The sequence below is a fragment of the Myotis myotis genome, unplaced genomic scaffold (genome assembly GCF_014108235.1).
Source record: "Myotis myotis isolate mMyoMyo1 unplaced genomic scaffold, mMyoMyo1.p scaffold_m19_p_8, whole genome shotgun sequence".
NCBI lineage: Eukaryota > Metazoa > Chordata > Mammalia > Chiroptera > Vespertilionidae > Myotis > Myotis myotis.
Window position 1 is genome coordinate 81684989 of NW_023416390.1, and position 14690 is coordinate 81699678.

A 14690-nucleotide genomic window follows, 5' to 3' on the forward strand; every position below is an offset into this window, starting at 1 on the left:
GAGAAACATGGTAATTGGCGTAGGACCGCTACCCTTTTCATTGGCTAATCAGCGAGATATGCAAATTAACTGTCAGCCAAGATGGCGGCCGGCAGCCAGGCAGCTTGAAACTAACATGAGGCTTGCTTGCCTCAGTGATGGAGGAAACCAACGTTCCCCGCCTGCAGCTGCAGGCCTCTGAGCCTGCAGTTTAAGAAACATTGTAACAAATACCGCCTGGCTTCAGCCAGCAGATTCACAACATTTTATGCAAAGGCCAGAAACCTACAACCTACTTTCAGCCACGGAGGCCTAAGAGCTGGAGCCAAGCCTCAAGGTAAAGCTGGCCCCGAATAAAAAAAAAAAAAAAAAAAGGAAAAAAGGAGCGTTTGGGAGTTCAGTCACCCCCAGCCTGAAAACAGACCTCAGCCCCTCACCCAGACTTGCCAGGCACCCCAGTTGGGACCCCCACCCTGAAGGGAGTGTGACCAGCTGCAAACAGCCATCATCCCCTCATCCAGGCTGGCCAGGCACCCCAGTGGGGACCCCCACCCTGATCCAGGACACCCTTCAGGGCAAACGAGCTGGCCCCCACCTGTGCACCAGGCCTCTATTCTATATAGTAAAAGGGTAATATGCCTCTTGGCACCGGGATCAGCATGACAGGGGGCAGCGCCCAAACCCCCTGATCGGCCCTGCTCTGTGGGTGACAGGGGACGGTGCCCCAACTCCCCTATCGGACCTACTCTCTGAGTGATAGGGGGGAGCTCCCCAACCCCCTGATCGGCCCTGCTCTGTGCATGACAGGGTATGGAGCCCCAACCCCCCTGATGGGCCCTGCTCTGTGTGTGACGGGGCAGTGCCCCAACCCCCGGATTGGCCCTGCTCTGTGCGTGACAGGGGGTCGCGCCTCAACCTCCCCATTGACCCTGCCTTGAGTGTGACAGGGGGTGGTGCCCCAACCCTCCAATCGGCCCTGCTCTGAGCCCGACCAGGGGCTGTACCTAGGGATTGGGCCTGCCCTCTGCCACCCGGGAGCAGGCCTAAGCCAGCAGGTCGTTATCTCCCGAGGGGTCCCAGACTGCTAGAGGGCACAGGCCGGGCTGAGGGACCCCCCCTTCCCCCTGAGTGCACAAATTTTTGTGCACCAGGCCTCTAGTATATATATATATATATATACACACACACACACACACTTACATATACAATTGTAGTGAAAAGCTGTGCCTGGTTATTTGGGGAATAAAGAACCAAACTGAGTATATACTTTGTACCTTAAACAAAAAATAATTGTAAGTGAATTGAAGCGATCATAAATTTGAATTTTTAAAGTACTAGAAAAATTTATTTAAAGTTTATAATGTTACTAAAGGCCTAGTACACAATAATCTGTGCACTCAGGGGGTCCCTCAGCCTGGCCTGTTCCCTCTTTTAGTTTGGGACCCCTTGGGGGATGACCACCTGCTGGTTTAGGCCCACTTCCCAGGGGATCAGGCCCAAGCTGGCAGTCAGACATCACTCTGGCAGCGTGGAAGCCCTCGGAAGATGTCCACTTGCCAGCGGGGAGCAGGCCTAAGCTGCAGTCAGACATCCTTAGTGCTGCTGAGGAGGCAGGAGAGGCTCCCACCACCACTGCTGTACTGACAGCCATCAGCCTGGCTGTGGCTGAGCAGAGCTCCCCCTGTGGGAGCACACTGACCACCAGGGGGCAGCTCCTGCATTGAGCGTCTAACCCCCTGGTGGTCAGTGTGTGTCATAGTGACCAGTCATTCCCAATCTTTCTGCTGTTAGGGTCAGTTTGCACATTACCCTTTTATTATATAGGATAGAGGCCCAGTGCACGGATGGAGGCTAGCTGGTTTGCCCTGAAGGGTGTCCTGGATCAGGGTGGGGGTCCTGCTGGGGATCCTGGCCAGCCTGGGTGAGGGGTTGATGGCTGTTTGCAGGTGGTCACACCGCCTTTATGGTGGGGGGTCCCCACTGGGGCTCCTGGCCAGTCTGGGTGAGGGGCTGAGGGCCGTTTTCAGGCTGACCAAGCCCCCCCTGTGACAGAAACTCCCAGCCTCTCCTTTTTTTCTTTTTTCTTATTTTTTTTTTTATTCTGGGATTTACTTACCTACTATAATTGAAACTTTGTTGCCTTCTGTGGAGCTCAGAGCCAGCTCCTGCTCACTCCAGCTCTGTGGCCACAGCCTGCTGAAAGCAGGTATCTGGGGTTTATTTATCTTCTATAGTTGAAACTTTGTTGCTTTGAGTGGAGCTCAGAGCCGGCTGGGAAGCTGGGCTTCCTCCATCACTGGAGCAACCAAGCCTCCTGCTCGCTTCAGCTTCGTGGCTTCCAGCTGCCATCTTGGTTGGGTTAATTTACATATAGTTGCTCTGATTGGTTCATGGGCATGGCTTAGGGCGTGGCAAAGGTATGGTCAATTTGCTGTTTGTCTTTTATTAGTGTAGATTATTGAAGCTTTCCCTTGGCATGCTACTTGCATCTGAAAGAGAAAATAACTTAAAAAAATCATATACAAATTTAAAATTTCTTTATAGAACACACAAATTAAAAGGCAAACATCAATTAGCTAAAATACTTGTTGTATTCATGAAAACAAAGTTACAATTCATGATATAAACAGAACATTAAGAGATCAACAAGAAAAATGTAAATAACCCCATAGAAAATACATTGATAGAAAAGTCACAAATGAAAAAATACAAAGCATTAAAAGCTATGACAAGATATTCAAGCTGATTCACAAACTGAAAGTCTAAATAATGAAGTGTTTTTGTTTTTCCATTCAAACAATACAAAAACACAATAGGTAATTTTTTTTTTTGTTGCATTAAGGAAAAAAAATACTTGTGCAGTACACAGCAACATAAATTATTTTTAACCTGTCTGAAAATTTACTTGGTAATATGAATCAAAATGTAAAATGTACATATCTTCTGACCTACAAATTTTAATTCTGGAATATATCCTAAAGGTGTACATAAATATGCAAGGGAAATAATTTCAGGATTTTGTATAATATACAAAGAATATTACCAACCTATATTAAGTAGCTGGTAACATGTAAATACTTACATAAATTATACATTCTTAAAATTATATTTATTATATTTTTCTCAAAATTTAAAAAAATCATTCAACACAGGTGAGTCTTAATTATCTATGGAAAAATAGTATAGTGAAAAATGACTAAGACAAATCCATACAAGTAATTTTATGTTTTGTGGGTTTTTTTTCCTGCTTGATAGTAAGAGTTTTATTAAAGAAATTAACAAGGTGTAATTCAAATAAATTTGATTTTTTTCTGTCTCCATTCTCTTGGTTTAGCTTCATGTAATAGTTAAATAATATTTATATAATTTGTCCTCCCATTTTTATAACAAAATCATTGAAAATATTTTGCTTTTTCAATTTCCCTGATGAATAAATTAAACATTTTAAGTAATCTGCTTGAGAAAACAAAGTAAGATTTGGTCCCATTGAAATAATGAAAGAACTGTTCCACCAAAGTTCCTGTGGAACGAAGTAACTCTTTCCTAAGGCACTTACTGAGCTCCATCAACAGGGACCTGTGCATTTCTCTATGTGGAAGCAGTAATTTTCATCCTTGCCATTCTAGTTCTAGCACCAAAGTTAAGGTTGAGAGTTCCTCTGTCACTCTGTCCTGTTGCAATATATTGATTTCTGCATTGATATGCTAGAGAGAAAACTAGTTTATATGCAGGTAGATTACGTTTCAATTTATTCTAGTGAAAACTGATAGCTGACTTACATCACTGGTAGCAATAGACCTTTGTATGTTTTTCAGGTATCAAACCAGATACTTCCAATGATGATACACAGGAAATAGTTTAACACCAATTGGTGTGAAAGTAGTTCATATTCAATAATTAATGCAAAAAGTCTGGTACATGAAAAAATTTTCACAGAGTGTGGCATTACCAATGAGTTACTTCAGTCAGCAATATATTATGGTGAAGGTTACATGTTATATTTGGACTAGAGGCCCAATGCATGAAATTCGTACAAGAGTAGGCCTTCTTCCCCCTAGCTGCCAGCACCGGCTTCCCTCTGGCACCCAGGATCCGGGCTTCCTTCTGGCCGCTGGCAGGCACCAGGGACTCGGGCTTTCCTCGCAGCCATGGCTTCATCTGGAAGGTTGTCCGGAAGGACTTCTGGTCTAATTAGCATATTATGCTTTTATTATTATAGACTAGAGGCCCGGTGCACAAAAATTTGTGCACTCGGGGGGAAGACGGGTCCCTCAGCCCGGCCTGTGCCCTCTCGCAGTCTGGGACCCCTCAGGAGATAACAACCTGCTGGCTTAGGCCTGCTCCCGGGTGGCAGAGGGCAGGCCCAATCCCTTGGTGCAGCCCCTGGTCAGGCTCAGAGCAGGGCCGATTGGGGAGTTGGGGCGCCATCCCCTGTCACACTCAAGGCAGGGTCGATGGGGAGGTTGCGGCGCAACCCCCCGTCACGGACAGAGCAGGGCCCATCAGGGGGTTGGGGCACTGCCCTCTATCACCCACAGAGCAGGGCGGATCAGGGGGTTGGGGCGCCGCCACTCTCACACTCAGGGCAGGGCTGATGGGGAGGTTATGGCTCTACCCCATCACACACAGAGCAGGACCCTTGGGGGGGGGGTGTTGGGGAGCTCCCCCCTATCAGGCACAGAGCAGGGCTGCTCAGGGGGTTGGGATCCCACCCCCTGTCACACACAGAGCCGCAGGGTGATCAGGGGGTTTGGGCGCTGCCCCCTGTCACGCTGATCCCGGTGCCGGGAGGCATATTACCCTTTTACTATATAGGGTAGAGGCCTGGTGCATGGGTGGGGCCGGCTGGTTTGCCCTGAAGGGTGTCCTGGATTAGGGTGGGGGTCCCCACTGGGATGCCTGGCCAGCCTGGATGAGGGGATGATGGCTGTTTGCAGCTGGTCACACACCCTTCAGGGTGGGGGTCCCCACTGGGGTGCCTGGCCAGTCTGAGTGAGGGGCTGAGGGCTGTTTTCAGGTTGGGGGTGACTGAAGCTCCCAACCGCTCCTTTTTTTCTTTTTTTCTTTTTTTTTTAATCTGGGCCAGCTTTACCTTGAGGCCTGGCTCCAGCTCTTAGGCCTCCGTGCGGCTGAAAGTAGGTTTCTGGCTTTTGCATACAATGTTGTGAATCTGCTGGCTGAAGCCTGGCGGTATTTGTTACAATGTTTCTTAAACTGCCCGCTCAGAGGCCTGCAGCCGCAGGCGGGGAACATTGGTTTCCTCCGTCACTGAAGCAAGCAAGCCTCATGTTAGTTTCAAGCTGCCTGGCTGCCGGCCGCCATCTTGGCTGACAGTTAATTTGCATATCTCGCTGATTAGCCAATGAAAAGGGTAGCAGTCATACGCCAATTACCATGTTTCTCTTTTATTAGTGTAGATTATTGGAAGCAGGATGCTCTGGGCCCTCTTTGAAGTGAAATTCTGCATTCTAGACATTACTGAATTGTAAGAACAACTTGAAGGGGGTTTGACTATGGTGATTGTTAATTTATTTAACAAGGGATGCAGCAGAAAATTATTTATTCTGCTAGCTCAGAGGTCTCCTGTTATCAATAATAACGTATATTCTTGTGCTGGCTATCGTGAATGTGCAGGGTGGTTAGATTATACCTTGGACACAATAGTTCTACATGAAAAATGATGCCGAGGTAATATTTGGTGTCTGCCTGCTTTTGAGACTTGAATGCAGTATTCACTATTCAATTCCGAGTACAATATTTTTTTTTTGCCAAATGGGAAGCCTACAAGACCCAAATAAAGAGAGAAAAAGTAAACGTATTACTTTACTATATTCTATGTGGTGATGGCTGCAGACTAACAGAAGAGTTAAATTGGTTTTGTGCCAGATAGTCTGTTGTTTTTTGTCTTGTTGTTGTTTTTCTTTAGAGTTCACTTTTGTTTTATATAGATCTTAGCATAAATAGAGCTAATTTTAGCAAGACAAACTTTATTTTCTGTAGCAGCATTTATATTTAGTGCCCCTATCTTTACGGTCTGCCATGACGGTAATAGGATGAAGAATCCTGCATGGTTCTGCCATGTGGAAGCACATTGAAACAGTGATAACATGTTTGGAATCTGTAAGACCTTGGTTCCAGTCTCCATTTTACTAGTTGTGTATTCTGGATGAATAATATCTTCAAATTTATGGTGAGCATTAAGTGAAACACAAATGAAAGTAGATTAAAATACTGACAAGTATAAAGTGTACCTTTAATTCCCTTTCATTTTTATTTTCCGTTTCAGTCAATAATGTCCAAAGTGTTCACCAAGCCCTTTTTATGCATTGAAAAACATTTTTGTAGAGCTGGAGCTTGTAATTTTGTGAATTGCATTTATTACATCAGAGTGTCCTGCCTGACTATCCAGTTCTCCACTACATAATAAAGGTGTTTTTTAAAACAACAGAACCACTGCTCACTCATCCTAAAAGGTACTTCATTATTCTAGAACAAGCCTGACATCCTTATAACACTTCCCCGAGAAACAAATGCCCTTTACCTCTGTTGTGTTTTCTCTCACTGATATTCCTTCATAAATGCTATTCGCTCAGAAACTTGCCTCCTCATAGTTTAGTTTTTCTAACTGTTTGAGTCCATGGCGAAACATAAAACCTACTTTAATTATTCTCCAGGCTATGAAAATACACGCCATTTAAACCCACTTGGCAGTTTAACTGCAGTGCAGAAAAAGGTTTGGCACCCAGAGTGTAAACATCTGGTACAAGAATAAATTACTAAAGTACCCTGTTCTTTTTTCTTGTAAGTATAACTCTTCTTGACATGAATGTCCATAGATGTCTTAGGTAATAACCAATTTTCCAAGAAGAAAATTGTGAAAAACAGCTAAAGGAGAAGATTTACATTTTTAATCTGATATATTAGGTCATCTTTCCAAAATGAAATCTCTTTTAACTGTGGTAATCATAATTAATTCACGCCTACTTCTGTCAATATATCTTTGGATGGTGGCTTAATAGGTCTGTCAGAAATGAATCTTTTGCAAAGCTGTAGTCATGCTTCCTGTCTGAGGTCCCGAAAGAGATGTACAGAGAGAGAAAGTCATGCTATGAGTTGTAATCAGGAAGAGAGATAGAGAGTTAGAATCAGAAGGACATGGGCTCAGATTGTAACTCCATTTCCTACTCACACATTCAGTGCTCCCAGAGCCCATCACATGAACTATGAATGATAGCATCTTCCTAGGTTGCTTTAAACATCAAATGATATATATATATATATATATATATATATATATATATATATATATATATATATAACACTCAGAAAAGTTAGGTATAAAGCAAATGTTCATGTCAAGAATTGTTAGTTATATGCAGGATAAACTTATTTACTACACTAGCTGCATTTTTCTCAACCCTATTAGCCCCTTTGATGCCTAAGTCAATTGTTACATTCTTTATGATGCTATCTTGAAGCCAAGAAGATGAATTGCTTCTCGGAAAGCCAATACGTTATAATCTGTAAGTCCTCATTTAACTCTGACCTTTCACCAGAGTGCCCCATTGCTAATGGAATGTTTCTTAACCTTGCAACCCCAACTGCATCAAGAGCTGCTTAGGGACAGGGGTCACGTTTATGACGGCCTTTCCATTGGGCAAAGCACTTAACTCACAGGTTTGTGCATCATTAGTATCCCATGAATGTTTACAAACTGACAGACAACACATGAGAGTAAATAAAAGTTACCAACTGATACTCCTTTATATGTTGTACTATTTTAAAGATAATTTTTATTATCACATCTTTTAAAAAAAATAGTACTAGTGCAATGTTTGTGTCAAAGAGGTTGCTTAATAAAGAGTTGATGAATGAAGCTAGTTTTCTTTTACACAACATGAATTCCACCATTTGGGATAACATCTATACTTATTCAAGTTCTGGCAGGCCTTAAATATGTCTGTTTGTTTTTTTTTCTTTCTTCCAGTAATAGCTCAGACTATGTTTATGTTATTTCATTATTTGCAGATTCTGGATTTCAAAAATTTCCCAATTTCCAGAATGTATTTAGAGCCTCAAAAATCAATGCTCCCTATACATCCTTTGTCATCTATATGTGCTGGGTAGCAGACATGTGAGGGGCATGGTGCACACTTTCTCAGCTGAGATCATACAAGGCAGCCTTTCGTTTTCTTATTTCACCTTTCATACAGAAAAGTGTCTTTTACGTGACCTCATTAGTACCATGTTTTTCACATGTGCATGCTTTTTGTTGATGGTTTTTCTATTTAAAATATCCCCTAAACATAGTGCTGAAATGTTGTTTAGTGTTTCTAGTTACGAGAGGGCTGTATGTGCTTTATAGATAAAGTACATCTATTAGACAAGTGTCACTCAGGCATGAGTCATTATGCTATTGGCCATGAGTTCAATGTTAATGAATTAACAATACTAAATATTAGATATGGTGTCTTCAGAAAGAAACTTACATAAAATAAGATTATGTGCTGATTGGTTGATGAAACTGTTATAACCAGAGGCTCATAGCAACCTAACCCTGTATTTCTCTTAGGAGCAATGGTTCAGTCTTTGCTAATTCAGTGTATACAATGGGTTATAGAACATGACTACAACAAATAATAAGAATTGATTGTGCCATTCTTAGTAATTAACATTTAGTAATCAACCTCTTCTTGGGGATCCCAGAGTGATGTAGAGGTAATGTGGATCAGATTGCATTGCAGGATCTTATGATACTTTCTGTACCTCCCAATAAATACCTTTTGGCATCATGATATGGAATGATTGGGCATTTCAAGGCCAGCTTCTAAGACTAAGCCTTGATCAATATTTTACATATTGTACCTCAGTTTTGCCCCATGCCCATTACCTCAGCCATTAACTATTCCAACTCTGTAACAAGCAGTGGAATATCACTTGCAAAGATGAGATGAATATGTGATTTTTTTAAAAAAATATATTTTATTGATTTTTTACAGAGAGAAAGGAAGAGAGATAGAGAGTTAGAAACATCGATGAGAGAGAAACATCGATGAGAGAGAAACATCGATCAGCTGCCTCCTGCACATCTCCCACTGGGGATATGCCCGCAATTCAGGTACATGCCCCTGACCGGAATCGAACCTGGGACCCTTCAGTCCGCAGGCCGACGCTCTATCCACTGAGCCAAACCGGTTTTGGCGAATATGTGATTTTTGACTGTGAATGTTCATGTCCCCAAGGATCTCATCAGGTGCTCAGTTTGGCTCTTGTTATGCAGCAGCCAAACTGTAGAGGAAAAAGACTGTCTCTAACATTAGTGACTCCACTTTTATCCTCTCATCTTGAATCAAGACCTATCTAGCCAATGTTGTAGAAGAACTGTGGATAAGAGGAAATGAGGAATGTTAACAAAAAGAATCATACACAAAAATAAACTCAAAATGGATAAAGACTTAAACATAAGATAGCAAACCATAAAGTCTTAGAAAAAGCCATAGGCACCAAAATAGCAGACATTTGTTGTAGCAATATCTTTACCAGTGCAGTTCCTAGGGCAATGGCAACTAAGGAAAAAATAAACAAATGGGACTTCATCAAAATAAAAAGCATCCGCACAGCAAAAGAAATCATCAACAAAACAACAAGAAAGCCCACTGCATGGGAGAACATATTTGCCAATGTTATCTCTGATAAGGGTTTAATCTCCAACATTTATAGGGAACTCATACAACTTAACAAAAGGAAGATAAACAATCCAATCAAAAAATGGGCAAAGGACCTAAATAGACACTTTTCGAAAGAGGATACACAGAAGGCCAAGAGACATATGAAAACATGCTCAAAGTCACTAATCATCTGAGAGATACAAATCAAAACAACAATGAGGTACCATCTCACACCTGTCAGAATGGCTATCATCAACAAATCAACAAATGACAAGTGCTGGCGAGGATGTGGAGAAAAAGGAACCCTCATGCACTGCTGGTGGGAATGCAGACTGATGCAGCCACTATGGAGAACAGTACGGAGTTTCCTCAAAAAATTAAAAATGGAACTCCCATTTGACCCAGTGATCCCACTTCTAGGAATATATCCCAAGAAACAAGAAACACCAATCAAAAGGATATATGCACCCCTATGTTCACTGCAGCACAATTTACCATAGCTAAGACTTGGAAACAGCCTAAGTGCCCATCAGCAGATGAGTGGATTAGAAAACTGGTACATCTACATAATGGAATACTACGCTGCTGTATAACAGAAGAAATTCTTACCATTTGCAACAGCATGGATGAAACTGGAGAGCATTATGCTAAGTGAAATAAGCCAGTCAGAGAAAGATAAGTATCACATGATCTCACTCATTTGTGGAATATAAAGAGCATCATAAACTGATGAATAAAAATAGATACAGAGACAAAGAAGCATTTAACAGACCATCAAACCTCAGAGGGAAGACAGGGGCGGGCTGGGGGATGGTAAGAGATCAACCAAAGATCTTGTATGCATGCATATAAGCATAACCAATGGACGCAGACACTGGAGGGATGAGGGCATGTGCCGGAGGGTGAGGGCATATGCTGAGGGGTAGGGTAGGTAAATTGGGGGAAAAGGAGACATATGTACTATATGACAATAAAATCTTGATATGTTAAAAAAGGAAGTGCTGCCCTAACCGGTTTGGCTGAGTGGATAGAGTGTCGGCCTGTGTACTGAAGGGTCCCAGGTTCGATTCTGGTCAAGGGCATGTACCTTGGTTGCGGGCACATCCCCAATAGGGAGTGTGCAGGAGGCGGCTGATTGATGTTTCTCTCTCATCAATGTTTCTAACTTTCTATCCCTCTCCCTCTCCCTTCCTCTCTGTAAAAAAAAAAAAAAAAAAAAAAAAAAAATCAATAAAATATATTAAAAAAAGGAAGTGCAATCAAAAGAAGGAAATAAAGAGATACAAATTAACACAAAATGAATTTAGACCAGTGTACCTTAATACAGATAATCACTAAAGCTGAATCCAATTCTCATTGAAAAAAACTCTTTTAAAATTGCTTCAACACTATGCAAACAAACAAAGAGAGACCTCTACCTCTAACCCTGCTGAAGATTCCTCCTACCCAACTCATTTTATTCTGTTGTGGGCATCGAAGGCTATTTTAACTACGAAAGTTACAAAATGAAGAAGTATTTGAGATCTGCCTGGACTATACACACACACACACACACACACACACACACACACTACACCAAGGGCAGTGGATTTAGAAGAAAGAGCTCTAAACTAGGAGTAAAGGACTGGGTTCTAATTATCTGTAGATGGAAAACTGCTGGCTTTGTAAGACACCTACCGATGAGCCTGAAAGCCTGCACCTTATTGCTTCTACCTGTTATAGGTTTAGGGGCGAGTCCAGGTAAACTTATTTTTTGTGGTCTCCCACCTCAATACACCAGCTGTGAGAAACAATGCTGTGTCAGGCTAAGAATTACAAGACAGGAAGCAGATTTCCATATCTCCCTCTCCAAATCACATCATTTAGAGGACATTTATGTCCTTTGGAGTCATTCATTGAGAAGAGCCAGCTACCTCTATAACAAACATCACAGCAAGAGACCAAATTCAATGGTTATATCCAGTTTTGCCTCAATCATTGTTTCAGCCTGCTTTGCCTAAAAAGTAATGCACAGCAACTTTTTTATCTGGAGATGGATGTGAGCCTAGAATTCAGGTATAGTCCTAGATGATTTACAGATAGGATGAGTGGTTTACATTACCCATAATGCCATGTACACATGTGTCTGCTTTGAAGGTCAAGTGCTCACTTGACAGTGTGCTTTGGCAACAGAAATTTCTGAGATAAAAATGTTTATAGATGTGGTCGCATTTCTCACCTATCAGCCATAGTAGTAAATTCAAGGCTCAAAAGATGTATTCATTAGGGAATTGTATAGAATATGATGTGAATGTCAAAATAGACACCAGTAAAAATCATTTTTACGCCTACAACTCTATAGTGAAGGCAATCTCAAAGTTCAGTTATTTCCAAAGGAAGAAAGCTTCACTGGAATACACAGTATTGCAACAAATAGGGGAAGGATTGTTATTGCACTATAAAGAGAACACTAGTATTGCTTTTCCAAATATGTGGAAATCCTGTTTAATTGGAGCTATTATTGCACTGAGAATAAATAACACATTGACCTCAAGGGAGTTTTAGTTGGCAGTATTATACAATTTGTACAATGTACATCCACTATAGGAGTTAAATAAGCTTTTTACAATTGCAAGCTGAAAGTATAAGTTCTGTAAAACCTGAAAATAATAATCTAATTTAATATAGCTAGATAAACATTTTGTTCACCAGAACTAAGTAGCTTAGAGAAAAGTAATTTTTACTGAAATACAATACATTCATCATCTCTTTCCCTAGCCTTTTTTTTTTTTTTTTTGCATTTTTCCTCATTTACTCAGTCGTCCACTATTTCATCATTTCTAATTACTAAGAACCAAATGTAGAAATATCTTTGCATTATCCACTATGGTCCATCTTTGGGATTTGATGTCACCCCATCATAGGTTCTATAATCCTTGGGAAGATGGCCATTAAAAAGAAACAAGGTTCTAAATAAGATGGTACTAACATCTCTTGAAGATTACATACTTGCAAACAACTATTTAATATATTATTTTCAACAATTACTATGAAGGGGTTGGGGGAGGTATCACATTTTGTTTCCAACAAAAAACACCTCAAGCTATATGAGATTTTCCCCATCAGAATCATTACTCAACAAATACTGTTGCATGTTGCATGCAAACATGACTCTGTATTAGGTAATGTGGAGGATGTAAAGGTAATACACAACTGGACCTGACATCATTCTGGGGGAAAATAAGACATATACTTAAAATAGTTATAACGTGTACACTACAGGGTGAGAGTGTCCCGAGAGTCTGAGTAATCTGTGAGAGAGATGGAATAGGAGGAGGAAAAATTTCCACCTGAGTTAGGGTAGGATGGCCTAGAAAGAAAAAGTTCAGAATATACAAGGGGAATTTGTCGAATGCAATTGAAATATAGACTAGATGAAGGGAAGCAGTGCATTATAAGGGTGGAAAAACAGGTAGACTCCAAATACTAAAAGCCTTAAATATCGACAGAATAGTGTGAACTTTATTTTATAGATGATGAGGAATCACTAAATATTTTTAACAAGATAGAATTTTGATCACAATCATACTAAGTATAGAGTGGACTGAATAGAAAATGCGACTGATGGTCAGATAAAAGTTAGAAGGCTACTGCAGTAAGGCTCAGAGAAGGTAATGAACCCCAGAACGGCAATATGTCACATTTTGATTCCTCTCTAAAACCAATACTTGGCTACCCTGGAATTTAATAAAAACATATATACACATTAAGATAGAGCCTTTATTTCAACTATAGTCAATAACTCTTTTTTTTTTTAAATTTCAGATTTTTCATTATTCGTATACTGCTTCATATGTGATTTACAACATACACACTAGGTAAGTTCTTCGATTTTCTGGTTTTCCTGAGAAATTGTCCAAATAAATTCCTGGTGTAGATATCAACTTGTTCATGTAAAAATATTTACCTTTTTTCAAGGGAAGTTTGGGAGTTAAACCCTCCAGAAGTAGCGAACTCCGTGTTGCAGTATGCGGCCTGGGGTGTCCAAGGGCAGCAGCTGGTAAGCACAGGCACTGGGATGCCCAAGTATCATCAGCCGTGGCCCTAGGGCCTAGGGAAATGTTTACAGACCCACTACAGTGGGTTACAGACTAGTTTTTAAAAACATTTTTTTATTTTCAATTACAGTTGATATACATCATTTCAAGTGTACTCCCCAGTTACCAGACATTATATAATATGTAATCATCTCAGTAATTTCCACGCCCACCCAGCACACCTAGTTATTAGAATATTGCTGACTATATTCCCTATGTTGTGTTTTACATCCCCATGACTATTCTGTAACAACCAATTTATACTTCTTAATCACTTCACATTTTTTGTCCATTCCCCTACCCTCCTTCCCCTCTGGCAATCAACACAAAGTTCTCTGTATCTATGAGCCTGTTTCTTTTCTGCTTGTTCTTTTTATTTGAAGATTCAATTGTTGATAGATATGTATTTATTGCCATTTTATTGTTCATATTTTTGTCTTATTTTCTTGTTCTTACAGAAGACCCTTTAACATTTCATATAATACTGGTTTGGTGGTAATGAACTTCTGTAGCTTTTTCTAGTCTGGGAAGCTCTTTATTTGTCCTTTGATTCTACTAGTAAATGATAACTTTGCTGAGTAGAATAACCTTCGTTGTAGGTCCTTGCTTTTCATCACTTTGAATATTTCTTGCCACTCCCTTCAGGTCTGCACATTTTCTATTAAGAAATAATCAGACAGTCTTATAGAGCTCCCTTGTAGGTAATTAACTGATTTATCTTGTTGTTTATAAGATTCTCTGTTTGCCTTTAACCTTTTGCATTTTAATTATAATGTGCCCTAATGTGGGCATCTTTGAGTTCATCTTGCTTGGAATTCTCTGTGCTTCCTGCACTTGTATGTTTATTCCTTTACCAAGTAAGGGAAGTTTTTTGTCATTATTTTTTTCAATAGGTTTTCAATTTCTTTGCTCTCTCTCTTCTCTTCTGGTGCCCCCATGATGTGAATGTTGATACACATGAAATTGT

At 40.7% G+C, this 14690-nt stretch overlaps 1 protein-coding gene across 1 annotated transcript in view; it reads left to right on the plus strand.

The window, feature by feature from the left end:
- Positions 1–14690, plus strand: part of DPP10 (dipeptidyl peptidase like 10) — a 656594-nt gene that overhangs the window by 491105 nt on the left and 150799 nt on the right. The window contains exons 6-7 of the mRNA XM_036320739.1: positions 13452–13504; positions 13605–13686. Of these exons, the coding sequence (XP_036176632.1) occupies positions 13452–13504; positions 13605–13686 (135 nt within the window). The remainder of the gene's footprint in view (positions 1–13451; positions 13505–13604; positions 13687–14690) is intronic.